Source organism: Trypanosoma equiperdum, assembly GCF_001457755.1.
Source record: "Trypanosoma equiperdum strain OVI genome assembly, contig: ctg_275, whole genome shotgun sequence".
Taxonomy (NCBI): domain Eukaryota; phylum Euglenozoa; class Kinetoplastea; order Trypanosomatida; family Trypanosomatidae; genus Trypanosoma; species Trypanosoma equiperdum.
The window spans coordinates 16,729-36,059 of record NW_027124171.1 but is presented as its reverse complement, the minus strand read 5'-3'; the positions used below and the strand labels follow the sequence as shown (position 1 = coordinate 36,059).

At 47.9% G+C, this 19,331-nt stretch overlaps 6 protein-coding genes across 6 annotated transcripts; all 6 read left to right on the top strand.

Annotated features, from left to right (window-relative positions):
• Positions 1–806: 806 nt before the first annotated feature.
• On the top strand, positions 807–2,399 carry TEOVI_000104600 (uncharacterized protein; the record flags this gene model as incomplete). The annotated part of the gene is made up of 1 exon (XM_067224347.1): positions 807–2,399. One exon carries the CDS (start codon positions 807–809, stop codon positions 2,397–2,399), a length of 1,593 nt encoding a protein of 530 aa, XP_067080448.1.
• Positions 2,400–6,101: 3,702 nt separating this feature from the next.
• On the top strand, positions 6,102–8,171 carry TEOVI_000104500 (uncharacterized protein; the record flags this gene model as incomplete). Its single annotated transcript, XM_067224346.1, has 1 exon — positions 6,102–8,171. One exon carries the CDS (start codon positions 6,102–6,104, stop codon positions 8,169–8,171), a length of 2,070 nt encoding a protein of 689 aa, XP_067080447.1.
• Positions 8,172–8,853: 682 nt separating this feature from the next.
• TEOVI_000104400 (uncharacterized protein) lies at positions 8,854–9,750 on the top strand (the record flags this gene model as incomplete). The annotated part of the gene is made up of 1 exon (XM_067224345.1): positions 8,854–9,750. One exon carries the CDS (start codon positions 8,854–8,856, stop codon positions 9,748–9,750), a length of 897 nt encoding a protein of 298 aa, XP_067080446.1.
• Positions 9,751–10,597: 847 nt separating this feature from the next.
• TEOVI_000104300 (endosomal integral membrane protein, putative) lies at positions 10,598–12,421 on the top strand (the record flags this gene model as incomplete). The annotated part of the gene is made up of 1 exon (XM_067224344.1): positions 10,598–12,421. One exon carries the CDS (start codon positions 10,598–10,600, stop codon positions 12,419–12,421), a length of 1,824 nt encoding a protein of 607 aa, XP_067080445.1.
• A 923-nt stretch (positions 12,422–13,344) lies between these two features.
• Positions 13,345–15,480, top strand: TEOVI_000104200 (Sin-like protein conserved region, putative; the record flags this gene model as incomplete). The annotated part of the gene is made up of 1 exon (XM_067224343.1): positions 13,345–15,480. One exon carries the CDS (start codon positions 13,345–13,347, stop codon positions 15,478–15,480), a length of 2,136 nt encoding a protein of 711 aa, XP_067080444.1.
• A 765-nt stretch (positions 15,481–16,245) lies between these two features.
• Positions 16,246–18,642, top strand: TEOVI_000104100 (uncharacterized protein; the record flags this gene model as incomplete). Its single annotated transcript, XM_067224342.1, has 1 exon — positions 16,246–18,642. One exon carries the CDS (start codon positions 16,246–16,248, stop codon positions 18,640–18,642), a length of 2,397 nt encoding a protein of 798 aa, XP_067080443.1.
• Positions 18,643–19,331: the final 689 nt, after the last annotated feature.

Below are 19,331 nucleotides of genomic sequence, written 5' to 3'. Positions count from 1 at the left end.
AGTGAAATATATCCACGCATCGAGATGTGAAGTGGTAGTCGTAGCAGTGCAGCACGGGGTTTTCGTGTCGCGTGCTCCTTGGTATTCACTTACGAAATTGCGGAGTGTACATGTGTATTTGCTGTGGATGCGGAGTGGTACGTTTCCAAAGGCCCTTTTCTCTGTTGATGCTCTAGTTACGTTAAAAGGGGAGCGTGTACGCCTTCACCGGTACACCAGGAGTGCTAGTCCCTCAATTTTCTACTTCATTTCTTCCCCACACCCCTGTGACCATTCTCTTTGCCAGTGTTATTGTTTAGTCCTTCACCCTCAGTAGGTTCCGTTATACAGGGTTAAGGGTAAGACTAACTTTCGTTCGCATTGTGGTTTATTGAGACAAGGGGGAATATACAGCGAACACACGTGCCAGTTTCGTTGCTGTGTCTTATTGTTTTCATTTTTCTCCACTATATTCTTCCTTGCTTATTGGCTCCGGTTTGTACTTCTAACGAGTGGAGAAAGAAAAGGGGGGGAGGTTACCAGGAAGGTGGCTTCGTTGTTTTTTCCCTTCGTTAAGTTTCTGTTGGGGGAAGGGCTGCACACCTCATCCGTTCATGTGGGAGGGGGAAAGAAGGTTGTGAGGTGGGAAGGTAAAATGCTTGAACCCTTAACGAAAAAAGAAGGGAAATACGCTGGCGTGCACCTCTCTCCACCTTATTTCATCTTTTTCCATCCAATCATTTCCTAGGACCAACTCGAATTGAAAGCATCCGAGGACAGATAGAAAAGAGGAAGGAGGCAAAAGAATTCGTGGCTTAGTTTGAAATATGGTGTATGAGTTTGTGCTTGAGCACCAACCCGAAGCTGTGGGTACGGCGGTTCTTAACGTAATTCCGAAGGTGCGCCAGCCGCCCAAGAAGTCAGATGGTGACGTGCAGGAATATGCCCTTGCGCGCACCCAAGTGCCAAACCAATGCGCTGATGGCGGGGCTCAGTGGACAGGGGTAGAACCGGGTCCTTCTATCACTTTTCTGCCACAGCATATTCCGAACATACATTTCCAAGAGCGGCAACAGCAGAAGCAGCCATCGTTGCGCGTTGGTGGCGTCGCTGTCTGCGCTGACGTGGGCCAGGAAGGGCTTGGCAGCAACGCGAACCCAGTCATGCACGGCAACTTCGGCACAAAATCGCCGATTGGAGGCCCGCCGAAAACCACTACTCTCCGGAAGACACGGACGAATAAGCCATACACCAGCCTTGTTCCGTTCTCCCCTGAGGAGGAGGAGCAAGAGGGGAAATACCGGAGGGATTTTGGACACGTTCGACCTAGTGAACAGGAGCTGATGAAGGGGCAACAGCAGTGCTTTTTGGGTCTTTATCAACGCCAAAAGGAACAAAGAGGTTCGCCAAATTGGAACCAGCAGGTCCAAGTGCTTAGTAGTGTGAAACAAGCACCTCAGTCGGATTACAAAATACAGGTGGGCAGTAACAGTTGTTCCAACCTTACCGCTCTGTCTTCGGTACCAAGTGAGTGCTCTCCTGTACCGAAACCGCAAGTGCTGCAACAACAGATGAGTCCACCTCCGTATTTTGGTCCACAGGAGGACCTGCATGGTTGGCTTCCTGGAGATGGTATGCGGAGTAACCACAGCAGCCACATACCAAGTGGGTCCATGCAAATGAAGTCACGGTGTCGTGGTGGTGTGAACGTTGTAGGCAACGCTTTGAACCCTCAGGAGTACGGCAGGAGCATGTCCACAAACTCTGGTCCGCAGCCGCTGGTAGGGGTGGTGCCCAATCAACGACAAGAACAACAACAGTTGCAGTGGTGTGAGTGGCAAGGGGCACCCGGACCGCATGCAATGGTTCCTTCTGAGTCAGTGATGCCACCGCAGGCAACCAACTCCGCGATGCCACAACATGTACCCGCCTATTATCCTCCACCAGGTGACGGCGGTTTCTCCGCTTTCCCCCAGGGCAATCGGACGCCTCAACACAGCGACCCGTCGTGTATGTCCATGAGTCCCACACCAGCGTGCGGGCCGTTTCTACAAGACCGCTGGGCCCATCCACGAGTCGTGAACGAACCACAAGTGCAGTGGCACCCTGCACCCATGCCCTACCCTCTTCCGCCGTCATACAACAGTGAGGGTAGTCGGCCATCAAGCCTCTCTGTCTCGGTGGAGCCGTCTGCATACAACATGGAATACCATGACAACCAAAGACATATTATGCATCATCCAAACTCACAATGGGGTGGGGGTTGTGACGGGCCGAGGTTAACAGCAGCAACGCCCGGCTATCCATCACGTCGTGGGGGGCATGACGTGATGCGATGCCCTCAGTTTGTGCCACCACGTGGACCTGTCGCCCAATGGGCGATGGAAAGGACTATCGGACAGGACATGCATCCGTCTTAGATCCCACAGCTACACCAGCGGCTCCGACGCTGAAGGGACATCTGAAAGGGTGTGGTGTCGAAACACGTCGCGGGATCTTTTCAGACGACCCATTGAGTGAGGGGAAAGGGGGGAAAAGAATGGAAGAAGGTTAGCAGATGGAATGAACGAATGGGTCGTGTCAGGCATAGTGTGGGCGATGGAGTTGTCATGCTTTTATCGGTCGTTGGTGGTTAATATAGCAAATGTTATGGTGCGGCCAATTGCTAGAAGGGAAATCGAACAGGCAACAAGTATTGTCTGTGCTCCGTTTAGCCCACTTGTGGACAGCAGTAGCAGGCTTATATTTACCATGCAGGGCTCTGCATATTTCGCGTTGCCAGTATGGAAAAAAAAAAGTGATGAGTAAACGGAAGGTGGAGGAACTTCCTTAACGAACCGAAGGGGAACGGTAGTTGCTAGACATCACGTGAACCAGAGATTTGTTCTCGCCGTACACTAAACAAGGCGTTATGTAGAAATGAAAAAAAAAATATAAGCGAAGCCCATGGGAGAGGAAACCTGGGAAGGGGGAGTTGATAAAGTCGGAAAGCGAAGGGGCCTCATATCTTTCTAGTGGCGCGTTTCCACATCGCATGGAGTTGTTCTTTTATCTCCATTTAACTTGCTCTCTTTTTGTTTCTTTCTTCTCGGTTTTATTGGCCCTCTTCATTTCGCTTTGCACTTCTTTATCTTCTGCTTCCCGTTACTTTTCCCTCCTCCTTACTACCGGGTGCAACGATTCCTCTCTCTCTCCGCTCGTTTTTTTCTCTTTTTATACGTTGTTATTTTTCGAACCTCGTTTGTTATTCCTTTTGTTTTTTTGTTTCTTTATCTTTGGATGCGTGCGTGAGTTTGCGGTCCGTTAATTTGTTTACTTCCAGTATATATATATATACGTATGAAGGTTACTGCGTTTTATTTTAAAAGAAAGTTGTTATTCGGCCCTTTTCGTTTTTACGCTCTTATGTCTTGTGTGCTTATGCTGTCGTTTGTTGTTGATTTTCTTTTTATTGCAATGAGCCTGCTGATATCAATTTTTGACATCATATTCGTGTTGCCAATAAAAATGAAGAGATGAGATGAAAGTAAGGAAGAGCACAGAGAGGCGACAAAACACTTCAGTTTGGATGAGTCAAGCGAAATTACTCGATGTTATTGAGAGAAATAGAAAGTAGAAAGGGAAGAGGACACGGAAGAGGTTCTTTAGTGTTGCTTTTGCTCTACAATTAGTTTCAACTTATTTGTTTCACTCGTTTATCTATTTATTTGTGGTGAAGGGTTGAACAGTGATGACGAGAGGAATATATATATATATATATACATATTTTCAAAAAAGGAAAGGAAAGGAGGTGTGATTAAAAAAAAAAAAAGGAAAGCCGATCACAAAAATGTGCAGTGTCGTTTCTTTCATGTTCCGTTTGTTTGTTTTTTTTTCGATGAAAATTATAACGAGAAAAGAATAATAGTAATAGCGTTGTTTGTCTTTTACTTTTATTTCAACTTCGTTGGTTTGGTTTTGTTTTCGTTTCAGTGTTTTTTTTTCTGTGCGTGCGTATGCTCAGTTTTTGTTTTTTGTGCATGGGGGTAAAAGAGTGATCAAAGATACGTGAGTTTTTGTTTCCATTTTGTTTCGTTTGTTAGATAAAAGAAAAGAGGGAGAAAACCGGAATGTGGAGTATAACTTAAGTGCGGTCATATGTGTGTGCGTGTATGACTGTATTTAAATAAATAACAAAATGAAAATGAAACAACAACAAGGCGCAAACATGTGAGTATTCTTCCGGAGACGAAATGAAATAAGGAAGATCCAAAACAATACAGAACTCGCTGGTAGCAAGAGGTGCAAGAAAAATAAACACACAAATGCTTACAAGGAGAGGGTCCAGTTTCGCTATATGTATTAGTTGTGTCAATGTTATATTGTGGTTTCGTGTTATTTATGTAAATATATATATATATATATATATATATATATATTAATATATTTTCATGTATTTACTTTTATATATTTTTATTTATCCATATTTTCATACTTTACTTGTATTATATTATATTATCTTATATATACATTTATATATGCGTGTACGTTTGGATATATGTATACATGCTTTACTCGTTCTGTCTGTGTGTGTCTTTCTTTTTGTGTTTACTTTGGTTTCTTGCTGGTTCATGACTCTGCGGTCTTCACCACAGAAATGTGCCTGCGGTGGGGGGAAATTTATACATATTTTTGTTACTTTGATAAAAACAACAACAAACAACAGCAACACAAAAGAAGAAAGGACAAAAGGAGTATATTTAAAAAAAAAGAAACCGGGGAAAGCAACCGCGCTGTATGTATGATTGGGCTAAAAGCAAGAAAAGATAATGGTAGTTTGTATTATTTTAGCCCCTTTATTTTCTTCGACAGGTCGATTCGGTTTTGCGGCGAGTGAAGGCCGAAGGTTTTGGCATCCAGTTGATTGTTTATCTTTTTATCAGGCGTGCACTTTGCCGACACTGTCTGACGCTCATTTTTTTTTTGTTTTTTGTCTTCTTTTACTTGTGTATTTTCCCAACCTCGCATTTGATTCGTATTGTTCTTCTGTATTTCACTTATGTGGCACGACTTGGAAAAATATGAAAAAAAAAGGAAACAAAAGGGGAATTGTGAGCCGCAGAGAAAATTTACATGTTACTGTTGTTGACGTTGTTTGTTTGGCTCTTGGTGACTTTTTTTGTGTGTGTGTTTGTCACCTCTTTCATCACCGTGACGAGTCTCCCTTCTTTGATGTTTAAAGAGAAGAAAAGGGGAAGGGGAAAAAAATGAAAAAGGAAGAGAAAAAGTAACTTGAAGGAAAAGGGATGCTCTCACGGTTCTTTGCGTTCGTTTATTAGTTGTGTTGAGGTTTACTGGTGTTTGCTTTTTGTCATTCCCCACTCATTCCTTCCTTCTTTTGTTGTCTCGGCCATGTTTCTTTTTTTTTTAAAAAAAAAACTTCGTTGTGTGCATTTTTAACACTCGTTACCGTTACCGTCCCTAACATTTTGTTTACCGTTACCCATCACCAGAGCGGGGTTTTCACGAACCATAAATACAATAGCTCCTTCCCCACCATGTCAAAAAAAATGACGGGCAATAAGGAAAGAAAAATGAAAATACAGCGTCGCATCAGTTTACAGGAATCGTAACTGGAAGCAAGGGAATTGAGTATTGTGGAAGAGAAATGGCTGTATTCATGAGACAAACACGTGGTCTCGTACGTGTATGATATGTAAGTGCATTAATATATATATATATATATATATACGTGATCTGTGAGCGTGTGGGTGGAGGTTGCTCATTGCGTTTATGTGTAAGATTGGAAAATGAGGGTACTTGAAGTTCTTATCACTCACAAAAAGGGATTTGGATAGCGCTTCGCGTGGTGAAATAAAAAACGATGTATTCATCCCGTGTTCATTGGCATTAAATTCTGCACGAACACGCAGAGCGGCTCTGTCGAGTCAACATTAAGCGTGACATGCGAATGGGGAAATGTGATATCGCTATTGAAAAATGAATATGCTACCAACGCGTTCGGATGTTGCAATGCAAGTTTTATATTACCCTTTTCCTGCATATCATTTGTAGCCGTCGCCATGTCCCTTCTGTTATCCTTTGTTTTTTTTTTACTTTTGTCATTCGGCTATAAAAGATGCATGTGGACCAGGCGTAATGTGTTTCCACTGATGTCTCTACGGGACGCAGCGCGTGCCCCTGTTGTTATCTCACCACAGGCAAAAAACGGCGGACCATCGCCCCTCAGTCCGACCGCCAAAGAGGAATGCAAAAAGAGCGATTCAATTGTCTCAATGAATTACACATTGATTCCCGGTATTATGCCTGAAGAAGCTGTAATGATTCTCTCCTGGGCACTGTGCATTGACGACCCTATGGCCGTGTTTGGTAAGGAAGGCATTGAGGCGTTCAGGCAAGTGGAATATTTTTTCGCTGGCACAAGCGGCGGCCGGTTATTTGTTTACCCGCTGGTACCACCGGCAATGCGGCCTTTCCTTCCAAGTGATAACTGGGAGTGGTTGCAGGGTGAAGGGGTGAAGCAGAAACTGTCAGTGCCTTGGAACGCCGGACCACGGCGTTTGTTCCATCAACATCGGTACGATGAGCCGGTAACAGCCATCGCTATTTTGGGGCGGCTGGTTGTATCCTGCAGCACGGACATGTATGTGCACATGAGTCTCTTTCACCCAACACCACATCACATTCTCACTATTCGACATCCCTCCCCGCTGCGGTGTGTATTACTGTGGGAAGGTGCCGTGTTTGCCTCACGGTTGTTAGATTCACAACGAAGAGCACAAGTGGCTTCTGCTGAGTGTTGTGTTGTTTACCTCATCACCGGAGACGATGGCGGTATGGCCCGGATTTGGCGGTCCAACGTGGAAGCAGGTGAATATTTTCTAGTGGCTGTGTTAGCTGTTGTTACCAGTACATGCTACGTGGGCTTCGCTACACCTTTGCATTACATCGCGCGTGAGGATGCCGATGCCGAACACAGCAACCGCAGACCGACGGCGGAGACAACGCGACAAACGAAAGCAATTTATTCACTTGCCGTCGATGACGACAGAAGGCTCATCGCCGGCGTGGAAGGCGGTGTTGTTGTGTGGTCTCTTGCTGATCTGCCGTACAAACAAAAGGAAAAGGATCATCTGCTGTGCTGGGACGAGAAGCGGATGGTGATGGAACCTCAAGCGACGTCGACGTTGCGTATTCGTGGTCAACGACTGATGAACATGACAGTGTGGGTGAAAAGTGCAGCGTTTACTGAGGAATGCCTTTCTTCCTGCCGTATCGACCAGCGGGGCAGCAGCAGCTACGAGAGAGGGGAAAGCACAAATAACCATGCGGGAGAAAGTGTCATGAGGGATGCGGACGGGTCTCGAAAACCTCCTTTCCATACAGATGCTCGGTGGAGCAGTTGGAAGCCCAAGTACGGGACGCACGTTGCAGGTGGCCTCGATGTAGGCGTGGTAAGTAATGTTGTTTGTATGCCGTCCCTTAACGGTGACAACCTCGATGAGAGGGGCTCTGCAGAATCGCTGCTCCGTGCAGCGTGTGCGCCTATAATATTTCCTTCACTGAAAAACATTGTGCACTTTCCTTTGTGGGTAGTGGAACCTGTATTTGCCCCAATGCGTATTTTATCCCTAACTGGAAGCATCTGCACAGCACTCCTCGTTCTTGTGCCTAGCGGCCGTGTTGTTACCGGTGGTTCGGACGGTGTGGTAACGTTGTGGTTGTGGGATGTCGCAGAAGCAACGTACGTACGGGCCATAGTTTCGGAGAGACCTCAATCCCACAGCGGTTTGTGCCGATGTCTGACGGCTCTACGCGAACCAGATATTTTTACCTCTTGTGGTTATGAAGACGGTATAATAAAGGAGTGGCACGTGTATGACGAACCGGAGCTGCTTATTCGCCTCGAGCGCAGTTTTGCTCTGCAGTCTGAAAGCTCCGGTAAATCTTCAACTTGGCCTGCCGAGCAGAAGCAGCAGTCATTTGGTGTGGGTGTGTCATGTGCTGTCTCCTTTCCGGCTTTTTGTGCCTTGTTTGTTGTCGGTGTTGATGAATGCCACATTAACACATTTGGACTGTTGGAAGTACTGGGGTGTAAGCCGCCCCCCGACTACATCTTCGACGGATACAAAACGGTGCGAGTCGTGCCGTCAAGCCATGATACCCACGGTATTGACAAGTGGGGAAAGTGAGTTGATAGATGGAACCAGAAGGGCTCATGGGGTGCCGACAACAGCGAAGACTGTTAGGCGCGCGTGGGTGCACAGTTCGTGATGGTATGAGGAGGTTTTCGCTAATACTTTGTCACACACCGCTAGTCTACTTATGAATCACTTGGCGCGGTGCCCAGATTCAAAATTACCACGAGGCTCTAATAATAAGGATAATATTGGAAGGTGGGTGTTCCAGCGGCTCCGAGGCCCACCAAATTGCTTTGAGTTTGTTTGTTTTGTTTCGGTGGTAAACTCTATTTACCCTCTTTGGTGTTTGGTTTTGTTTTATTTGTGGTCGTTCTTCCAGCTTTCTTTAGGGAATTCTCCCCGTTTCACATATGCACATAGTGGTATGCATGGCACGCCATCATGATTGTTCGTGAAAACACCGGCCATTTTTGTGTTCTCTCATTCCTTCTCCTTAAGAGGGGTCACCCTACTTTCTGCACGCGTGCTCTCCTTTCGTTTTGATGCTATTATGGGTTCTTGTCTTTCGTATTCCTTGATTTTTTTCTTTTTGATTTAATGTTTGTGGATTTACCATAGCGCTTAGGTGGGCGAACAAACTCACACACCTGTAAGGGAAAATATCTCTTCTCCCTTCCCCGTTGGTCTGGTGATATCACCCGCCATTCTCGTTCATATAAGCATATAGGCAGGGATGCTGTCAGGTGCAGAGGAACTGATCTCTGACCTTTTCCGCCGTACTTCTACCACATCCAACGCAGTCGAATTTATTCTCAGTAGCAACAGTGCGGCGTACCATGATGTTATGCAGCGAATCTGCAACAGTAACCAACCCCAATTAGTTGAAGGTATTCTACGCACTGCACAGTCGCTGCTTCCAACAGAACTCTTCCAAGTATTTGGGAAGTCGGTAGTACCTGTCTTATTGCTCTTTGCTCCTGCCGTACTACGCAGAGTTGGTGAACTTCTGGCGGCACCAAAAGAAACTCCACTTTCAACATGCGGTGAGTGGGATGCCTTTACTTCTTTTATTACCGGAACTCACTGCAAGCTGCTCGCTTCACCTGAATGTCGCGCCACCAACGTTAGGTCCCTCCCTCCACCACCCGTAGCCGCTCGGCATACACCATCATGGTCGAAAGTGTTCCATGGCGAAGAAAATGTGTCCGAAGGCGTGCCGCCACCTCAACCTTCTACTGACTGTGAGGTTAATGTTACTGCGATTGGAACCGATAATTACGGTTCATTGTTGTGCACGATTGTCTGTGGACTTTCACACCTTCTGGCTTGCGTTGCAACTCCACCGTGTGTCATCGGTGGTCCTGGTTTGACCACATTGTGTAACGAGGTTATGCGGCTGCTATCGTCGACACCGGTTTTTTGCTACGCTTCAAAAGACGCAAACCTGCAAATTGCATGTGTCTCCCTATTGTTGTCTGTGCTGAATTTGGGGAAGGCAGTGCAGGGGTGTGTGGCATCATCATTCATGCCAACTATGCGACGGTGGTTTGATCTGACATTATATTCAGCTAACGCCGTCTGCATCCAGTTGCTGTTTCCTTATATACTGCACGCGAGGGCGCATCGTTAATTTTTTTTTTTTTTTGCAGGGGGGAGCACAACACGGTTGGTAGAGGGCGGGACAGGGAAGAAAGAGGGGGAAACTGCAGATGCTCATTAAATCTTTTTGGATTATCCCCCGACCCGCTTATTGACGCGTGGGATGTAGTGCAGTGTAGTACAAATGCACGCAGCAAAACATTGCTGCAGGCCGACTTACTTCCTGCTGGGACTTGATCTGCTGGCAATTGCACCAATGAATTCACACCAGTGCGCATATTACTGCTGTTGGGCACCACCAGTCATTGTCACTGATTTACTGTCCATCCTAAACGTCACATCAAAGTAGTGTAGTGTTCTTGGTTACTCCTTGTATAGTGGTGATTAACTTCAATTGGTGCATACGCACACATAAACACACGCAGGGGCGTGTTACGGCTCTGCACGCGTTGTTTATTTCCTTTTTAAGAAAAAAACCTACCTTGGGATCGGCATTAGTTGGCATGCACCAGTTCTTACCGCATCCGTTATGTTCTACGCGCATCATCTTGCTTTGATTTGTTTTCTTGATTCAGTTAGACTTTACGTCAATTTAACCATACTTCTTACCTCTTAATTGTCTGCGCTAATGCGTACAGAGCGACTGCGGTGTAGAGTGTTTTCTTTTTTTTTTTTCTTTGCTTGTTTTCTTCCTCATTCAGAGGAAGCAAAGTGCGGTTACCGTTAGGTGGCTTTGGGAGGGGGAAGAGAATAATTAGGAATCAGCAGGGGTGACTTAACGTTTATACCCCGCTAAACTAATTCAGTAAAAAAGGGGGGAAACACGAAACACAAAACGTTAGATCCACAACAGCAATTTTCCTTCGGCACCAAGCAGCATGGGCAAGCAGGGAAATGTTGGGAACATACGTCCCGCAAGTAATAATGTGCGGACATCACTACCGCTGTTATTAGCTGTATTGCTTCCCATATGCCTTGTGCGTGCGGGTGAGGATACAAACACCTATAAAGCTGATGAGCGGGTGCGAGTGTACGCCGGTCAAATTGGGCCACTTCATAACACATTTGAGACGTATAGCTTCTTCCGCACGCCAGGGTGTCCTCCAGCGTCGTGGAGTCGGAGGTCTTCCACACTCGGTCAAGCACTTACCGGGCGGCAGCTACAGGAAATGGGGGTTAATGTACGGTTTGGTAAAAATGTGACAGGCGGTGTTATGTGCACCTTCACACCGAAACAAGCAGACATCAAGCGTTGGCGCAAAATGATTCAAAAGAAATACGTCTATGAGCTATACGTGGATGAGTTGCCCATATGGGTGCTGCTTGGTGAGGTGACTCCGGCGGGCCCTGTGATTTATCTTCATCGTAGGTTTCATATTGAGACTAACAAGAATCAGATCGTTCACGTTACGCTGGAGGCAGAGCAAGGGACAGTGTTAACGCAGGGGCGCGACTACACTTTCACATATTCTGTCATCTTTACGGAATCCCAACTATCGTTTGAGGATCGCTTCAAGAAATATGTGGACCAGAAACTATTCGAACCGCGGTTTAGGTGGATTTCGGTTATAAACTCGGTGATCCTCGCTTTGCTACTTTCCATAATTAACATATTTATCGTCTCACGCGCCATCCACGCTGACTTGAAGGGCGACGAGGATGAGCTGGGCATTGATAGTAGCTATGGCCTCGTAGAGGGTTCCGGTTGGAAACAACTCAGCGCTGACGTGTATCGCGTGCCGCCGTATCCGATGGCTCTCTGTGCACTCCTCGGCACAGGAGCCCAACTTCTCTTAGTTTTCGTGGCTATGATTATGTCAGCAGCCTTTTACAATTCGCGGCACAAACCCACGTATGGGGCGGTGACGGTGGTGACGGAGGCGTATGCCCTCACAGGGTTCGTTGCAGGATACGTTTCAGCTTCAAAGTTCGTCAGCTACACTGTATACAAACCGGCATTAGCAAGCCGGTGGATGCACTGCATGTATCTTACCATCGCCGCATTCCCTGCTGCCATTCTCTTCTGCGGTGTTTCAACCAATGCCATCGCATACCTGTACGGATCAGCTCGCGCACTTCACGTGGGCGGGGTGGCGTATGTAGCGCTTATATTGGTGTTTCTGTTTTGTCCCACGGTAGTTGTCGGCACCCTAACTGGAAGGTATATTTTCTGGCGTCGGTTTAACGCTGTGAGCAATCGCAACAGTTTGCCACACGTAAACCAGATCCCCCGCCTGGTGCCGAGGCCGCCCTATAGATTGTTATCACGACCGTATCTCATTCTTCTTACAGGTGCGCTGCCCTTTAGCTCTGTGGTCCTCGAGCTCTTCTTAGTGTTTAGTTGTATTTGGATGAACAAACTCTATTATTTGTATTACTTTTTACTAATCGGTTTTACCATTTTTCTTGTCATCGCATGTTTTACATCGGTCGCCGCCACGTATTTACTGTTGAATATGGAGGATCATCGTTGGCAATGGATGGCATTTGGGTTTGGGGCATCAACGGGGATTTTTATTTTCATACATGCCACATACTTTTACTTTTTTCAGACGTCGATGAGCGGGATGTTCATGTTGGTGTTTTATTTCGCCTACTCGGCCCTATTTTCCCTCGCTATGAGTCTGGCGGGGGGCTGCGTTACATTCCTCGCCGGCTCGCAGTTTGTCCAGAAGATATACACTTCGGTGAAGCTTGATTAAAACAGTGCGCAGGGTCCAGTAGAAAAACCTGAAGGGCATGTGGAACATGAGACTAAAAGTGGGGCAACAAATGTTTGTTTTGACCACTTCTTATTTTTTCCTTTTCCCTCCTCATTACCGAAAGGGGAGGGGAGAAGGAATGCACTGCAGGGGTTTGCATATGTGGAACTGTGTGTGCAAACTTAGTGCGGGGTGTCAGAGGTGGGAATCCCCCAAATGAGAGAGGTGGAACACATATCCCACCGTGTGAAATGAAGAGGGGAGTATCATCTTGTGGGGACTGTAGGTTCAGACGGAATGCGATTTTGAGACGTGTGTGTGCGTGTGACCCGTCGTAGCCCTCGCATTTACTTGTTGTTGTGGCTTTTAATTTAACTTGCCGTCGTGATGTTTTTGCTGCTGTTGTCGTTGCAGTTATATGAAGTGGGGCAGTGGCCAAGCCCCCATTTTAACCTTTCTTGCATTTTGTTTCTTAACCGAAATGGGTACAGAGCCGCGGTGGTTTAATTTACGGAGGGGGGCAGGATTTCACAAGTCCGTAGCCCATTCAACTTCGTTATTGATGTTGTTAATTTTCGTTGTTGTTGTTGTTGCTTCCCTGTGCGTACCTTTCACAGTGTCTAGTGCTGCGCAGAAGGTAAAGAGAAAAAACGAAACGGAGATTTGGAAGCCTCCCTCAACGGTGGCTGCGGTGCTGGCCCTCGACAGGTGGCTGAAAAGCGTAAAGTATCGAGCATAGTAATACACTCCCCAGTGACAGAAGTGCAAGATATAATGTGTACATTAATAGTCTTCACAAAATTCTGTTTCCAACAGCACTTCTCTCTTGTTTGTTTTTTCCTATTACTATTGTTTTCCTGCATCTGTCACGAAAATGTGAAGGGACAGAGAGCGTGTCTGCATAAAAATCTCTACCTTACGGAATGCAGCAGACCGAAAAGCGTGTGGGTGGTAACTGTGACGATGATGAGGTAATAGCTACTTATAACGTGTACGCTTCCTCTTTTGCACAGCAGCAGCAGCAGTTACACATATTTCAATTCCCCTTAAGGTGCAGAGCTCGTCCCTATGAGGCTAACGAAGTGCGGCTCTTTGCAACGGAGGGTCTTATTCACAGCGACGAGGACTCAATTGCCAATAGTGGCTCGAGAGTGGGAGGAACTACGGCCTCCACACCGCGGCAAGAGACCTTCGGAGCTGTGGCTCCCGTCATCCATCATTCGTCACGACTGACAATGCACTGTCATATCGATACGTTTGGCTCTAGTTCCTTCACTGAGCCGCAGCAGGATCATCGACTAGACGAGGACACCCAACGTGCGGAAGAGAGATCTAAGCACTCATACAACTACGCTCTACAGTCGCATCCTTTCAACCCTCACTGTGACTACATGGTGGGACTTATCGTGGACGGCGTCGTGCATATCACTCCGGTGACGAGCATCCAGCAATTTACCCCCATTGTGAAGCCGCTTGATGCGAGCTCGATGCACCGAGTAGGTGATGGGTTTCTCAGCGTGCCTTCGGTGCCGATAGTTCCCGGTCTTGCCGTTTCGGACCGCATAACCAGGGAAATGCTGCGACAGCGGAGTGTAATGCTAAACAACGATGCGGACACTGCAAAAGAGCTGCAGTACTTCCCTATACAATCCGTAGAAAGCATGGCAATGCGGCGACGATTGTGGGACCGCACGGGCGCGTCGCACTGTTTCGCAGGACCCGCGGGTTGCGTTGGGAGTAACCCTTTTGGTGACAGCAAAGACGGCCATAACAACGGGCCGTACGTCGGGCCGCGCACGGAAGACTGTTTTTTCCCACCGGAACTTCTTGTATCCGGTGGGATTACAGGTGGCGAGCACGTCGTTAGTGGTGACAAAATGCTCCGGCGCTACGCCAACAGGCGTAGTCTTGTTGACCAGGTGCATATCTACTTACGTCGCTGTCAGGTGCTGACGCTTGATAAGCTGCGAGAGATGGTTGTTCCCCCTGACGGGGCCTTCTCTGGTGGTGCTTCTTCAACAAACCAATCAAAGGTACAGGAGAGTGTGACAGATGGACAGCTGCTCGCCGCTTTGCGTGATGGTGCCATATGGATGCACGGTGTATGGGTGTCCAAAGTTGATCCAAACATGCGGGGTAACGCAGCTGCCCTACGCGAAGTTGTTTTGCTACACTTCTGCGAGAGCCCCAGTGGTGCCTTGTCCCGTGCACGGCTTAACGCCCTCGTAAGCAGCAACACGTTAAAACGTACTGTGAAGGAAATACTGGAAAGTATTGCTACGTTGAATAGCGGGGAGAAAGACCCAGCACTGCGCGTGTGGCGGCTGCGGCACGTACCAGCCGATCCAATGGAACGAGCCGCATTGCTGGAGGTTGCGCAAAATGCGTACAGACAGGAAATAGAATTCCAGACCATGCAGTGCAAAAGGCTTCACTCAAGCATAATGTCCCACCTTGAGGTGATCAACACCGGTAGGTTAGTGACACGTCTTCACTTTGTCAGTCGGGGAGGGGACAGAGGTGCAGAGGGCCCGACGGGGGCAGTAAACACAGCGGTCAGTACTGCAGCGGCGGCAGCAGCCACCACAGTGGCAACAAGTTTTACCGATAATGAACTTGCCCCCATCATCGCATTTATCCGACGATTGTTCCTTGAGCACGGAGTGGTGAACAAGCAGCGTGCGAAGGAGTTAGTATTGAAGGCAAAACAACAGAACTATCCCCATGCGACGAATGCAATGCTCAGCGCGGCGCTCCAGAGATGTGTTCAGCCCTTCACGGATGCAACGTGGGTATTGAAGACACTGGAGGAGCCCGATGTGGATCGTCACCGCCCATTGATACTCGAAACCGCGCTGGAGTTGGTCAACTTCGGGATCAGGCCGTTTAATGCTTTATTAGCGCAAAAGCAACAACAGCAGCAGCCGGATGGAGAAACAGCTGGTGCCCGGAAGGAGGACATGCAGAAAGTTGTTTCACGTGTGTTAGCTGAAATCGCGGTGTATCAATCGCACGAGAGGCTGTGGCACCTCAAGAGTGGCAATGTCATTGGACAGTGAGAGCATCACTTCGTTTCTACGGAGAGTGGGTAAGAAGAAAGGGAAGGCGTTATCAGCACAGGGAACCGCGATCGATCACGGTCAGTATTGGCATGGTTAAATGAAAAGGAAACAACTAAAGGGGAGGTGAAAGTGGTTATAACGGTCTGCGGCTCCTGAACAAGAGGTAATAAGAGGGTATTCGTGTCCGTGATGTTGCTCGTTCATCTTGGTCTATAACTTCTCTCCTCTACTTCCCAGCCCTTTTGTGGGATGCGTTTAAGCAATGTTGTGCATTTCGGTGCATCTCTTCTCGTTTATATGCGTGTGTGTGTGGGGGGGGGGGGTGAAGATTGTTGTTCTCCCTCTATGGAACACTATGTGTTGAATTCGAGGTATATTTCTTCTTAATGAGTACATCCCCCCTGAAGCCCCCCCCCAAAAAAAAAAATGGTTTTGTTCCTGCTGTATTACCTCTCTTTTTTCCTTTGTTACACCTCGTCACAGTGCGAAAGCGAAGAGTTGAAGAGGGAAAAGAGAAGGACAGACAATAAGCAGGGGGAAAGAATATCCGTATTTAACCGAAAGGGGAATAGCAAGGGGGAGTTAGTGAATACTGGCTGCGCGTTGCCACAGTTGCGGACACGCACACGCCCATTTGTACGGATATTTCTACATCCTTTTGCTTAGTTGGGCACTTTCTCGAGTAAAACAAGAGGGGGGTGGCTGGCGTAAAAAGGACCTCTGTTGATATCCATCGCGCCTACACATAGGTTTCGAGTGACCATGGACACCCTTACGTACGTGTGCAGGGAGTGCGAAGCCAGCGCGTTGCGCATTGAGGTGCCGTTAATTTCAGTTAGGGCAACCGCTTTTAACGATGACGTACCCGCGCTGATTTCATCCCACCGCCGGCTGCTCTGCATGAACATGAAGCAATCTAACCGCCTTCGTGTTCTCACACACCGGGGAAGTTACGCGGAGGTGGAAGTGGGCGCTACAGTACTCCGCAACCTCGTCTCCTCTGAGGGGTTACTGGAACACTGCTATTTTTTCGCAGCCGGTGGTAATGTGGTAGCGCGACTGGCCCCCATCAGGCAGGCGAACGGGGATGTAAAGATCGAGAAACGTGAGGTGCGTCTGCCCGAAGAAGTATACGGTGTAACTGTGGGTTACGGAGATATCGTGTATGTACTAGGGAGGTCTTGTGCTTTTGAGGTGCATATGGAGTCATCAAAAACGTCACCAATTGGACTGGCACCCCGCACTTTTGTAAAACATTCGGTAATTGGATATCATCAACAGGCGAAATTACTGTTAGCGCCGGCAAAGGCGAACTGCCTCGACCTCGTATCAGCAACAGCCGGCACGAGCGTCTTACCGAAAGTCTGGGAACCGCACGCCAACTCGATGCCAACTGCCGCATTTTTCTTCCAGAGACGCAGTTTTTCGAATGAAAATTCGGATAACTTGTTCATTGTTACTGCGTCTCATGGCAACAGGGAACTCCGATTGTGGTCCTACAGCCAACGGACGAAGACATTTACTCTCAAACAGGACATATCCATCACTATGGAGGACGATGGAGTGGTGGATGGGGACGAAAATGCTTTTCTTATTAGCTGCACACCCACAGAAGAGTATATAACGCTTTGCTCAAAACAGCGTCCTCTTGCTGTGGTGCTGGAGCTCAACCGCAGTAGTTTCAAGGTCGATCGTGTTACTTCGTGGAGACTTAATGGCCCCGTACTGGGAAGTGTGGCAGCTGTTAGCAAGATGACAGAATCGGCGAGCAGCACATCTGTCGAGTACCAGGTGATTTTAACCGTCCGCACGGCGACCGGTTTTTATGGAGAAGTGCTGGACGTAGAAAAGCCTGCGGAAGCATCCAACACACCTTCACTGAGGACAAACTCCGCCTCCTCGTGGTTTCCGAAAAACGAGGCGGCACACATCGGTGGGACAGAGATTGCTCTGCCCACAGCACTGACATCGGTCTCTTCGTCCGTCTTGGGTGACAAAACGACAAACGCCGTGCCACAGGGAGTTGCATCTAACATTGTCCGTCAACAAGCCTCTCAGTTCTGTGAAACGCTGCGAAGCATTGATGAACGAGTTGTCAATTTGCAAAAGCATGCATCGGAAGCGATGCGCCTCCTTCAAGAGGCATGGGAGCGAGAAAAAGCACAGACAATCGGGCGCGAATTTGCCATTCGTAACAAAGGCAGGTTGGAGCAGCAACAACAAGTAGCAGGACAATCTACCGATAACCTCACCCCCAGGCAGCAGGAACTACTGGAGGAAATCCGTTCTATTGTGGAAAAGTCAGAGCAGCTGGCCGTAGATACTGCCACCGAGGTAGTGAAGGCACAACTTTCCCGGCGCCTGAAGGACGCCGTAGCGAAGGGTGCAAAGGAGGCAGATCAGGTTGAGTTGAGCTCCGGAACCCCCATTGTTCGTTCCACGGACAGCATGCGCCTGTTCAGCAACGGCGTGGACGCTGCCGTACGCACACTCGTTCGCGCAGTAAAAGGATACCACAAAACGATGAAAACTGTCGTGGATTCCTCATCAGCTGCGACAGCTAGTTGTGTTGCTAAAGCCAGGGAGTTCACGGCGTCCCTGAACCGTGAGAAGCAGTTACTTGCATCGGAATTGATGGCCACAATGGAGGTTGTGAGGCACGGCGGAGCACCGACCCAGCCGGTGGATCCAGACGCTCTTGTGGCGCGGGCAATCGCGCTAGCAGAAGCAAACGATTGGGTCACCTCCTTTACGACCGTGTTGGGGGCATCTGATATCACTGTCTTGTTGCACTTCCTCGAGAGTGAGGTGTGCGTGAATAACGTGACAGCTATGGTGAATCCGCAGTCGATTACCTTGCCTATATTTCTTAGCCTCTGTCTCCAGTTATCCTTTGAGCTGAATAACTTGCAGGGGCTCATTCCATCGCGTGTCAAGGCCCTTCACGCCTTCTTTGTTGAGTGGGATGATACACTGAAGGATATGAAGAGCAGGGCAGCAGATGGTAATAGCAAACACAAGCCGATGTTTGAGCTGACAAAACGCGAGTTGCGGAATGTATTGGAACAGTTGGAGATTGTCGACGATAAAGCAGTTGACCGATGCAGTCGAAACAATCTCCGGCTGCTGAAGAAACTCATTCACTTCCTGGTGACATGACATCAGCGAAGGGAAAGGGTCGGAGAGGTTGGAGACTAGTAGGGAAAAAACGAAGAACGGATTGTGGATGAAAATGAAAACAAATACAAGGGGGGAAAGAGAAGAAGCAAGGTAAAAAGCAAATATTGTGAAGTTTATAATTGTGGAATGCGCCGCCGCTACCCTTAACCAGCTAGCAAAAGGTACTTGGGCTGAGGAGCTAGTTTTCATTGAAACAGCAAATCGTGATGATGTGTAAAAAGTAAGTGGCACCGCTGCGAGTCGTGATGGTTTGGGCATGAGTTCGACGGTGTACGGTTTGCGCGGAAGGGGTGGACTGCATGAGCAAGAGGCTGAAAGTAAGATGATACAAATTAAGGTAAATAAACGTGGTGACTAGGCGTTTGATCAGTGTGTGTATGATCTAATGCCAAACAGGAGGACGGTTCGCGCACGCAAACACATACACGCATGTGCGTATGCAAGTGTATACATCACACGCGTTTGTGTACTAGGGTAAAGAAGGGTGGGACAAGAAGCGATTGGTCACTTGATTTACCTTCCGACTCTTAATCAATTCATCACCATTATTCTCTCCCTTTAAAGCGCGAGTGTGTTGACTTGAGTCGTCGGTAATGAGGTAACTTTCCTCTTTGAACATTTCCGACAAGTCCGGATATCTTGTTGTTTTAAGCATCTTCCCATCTTTT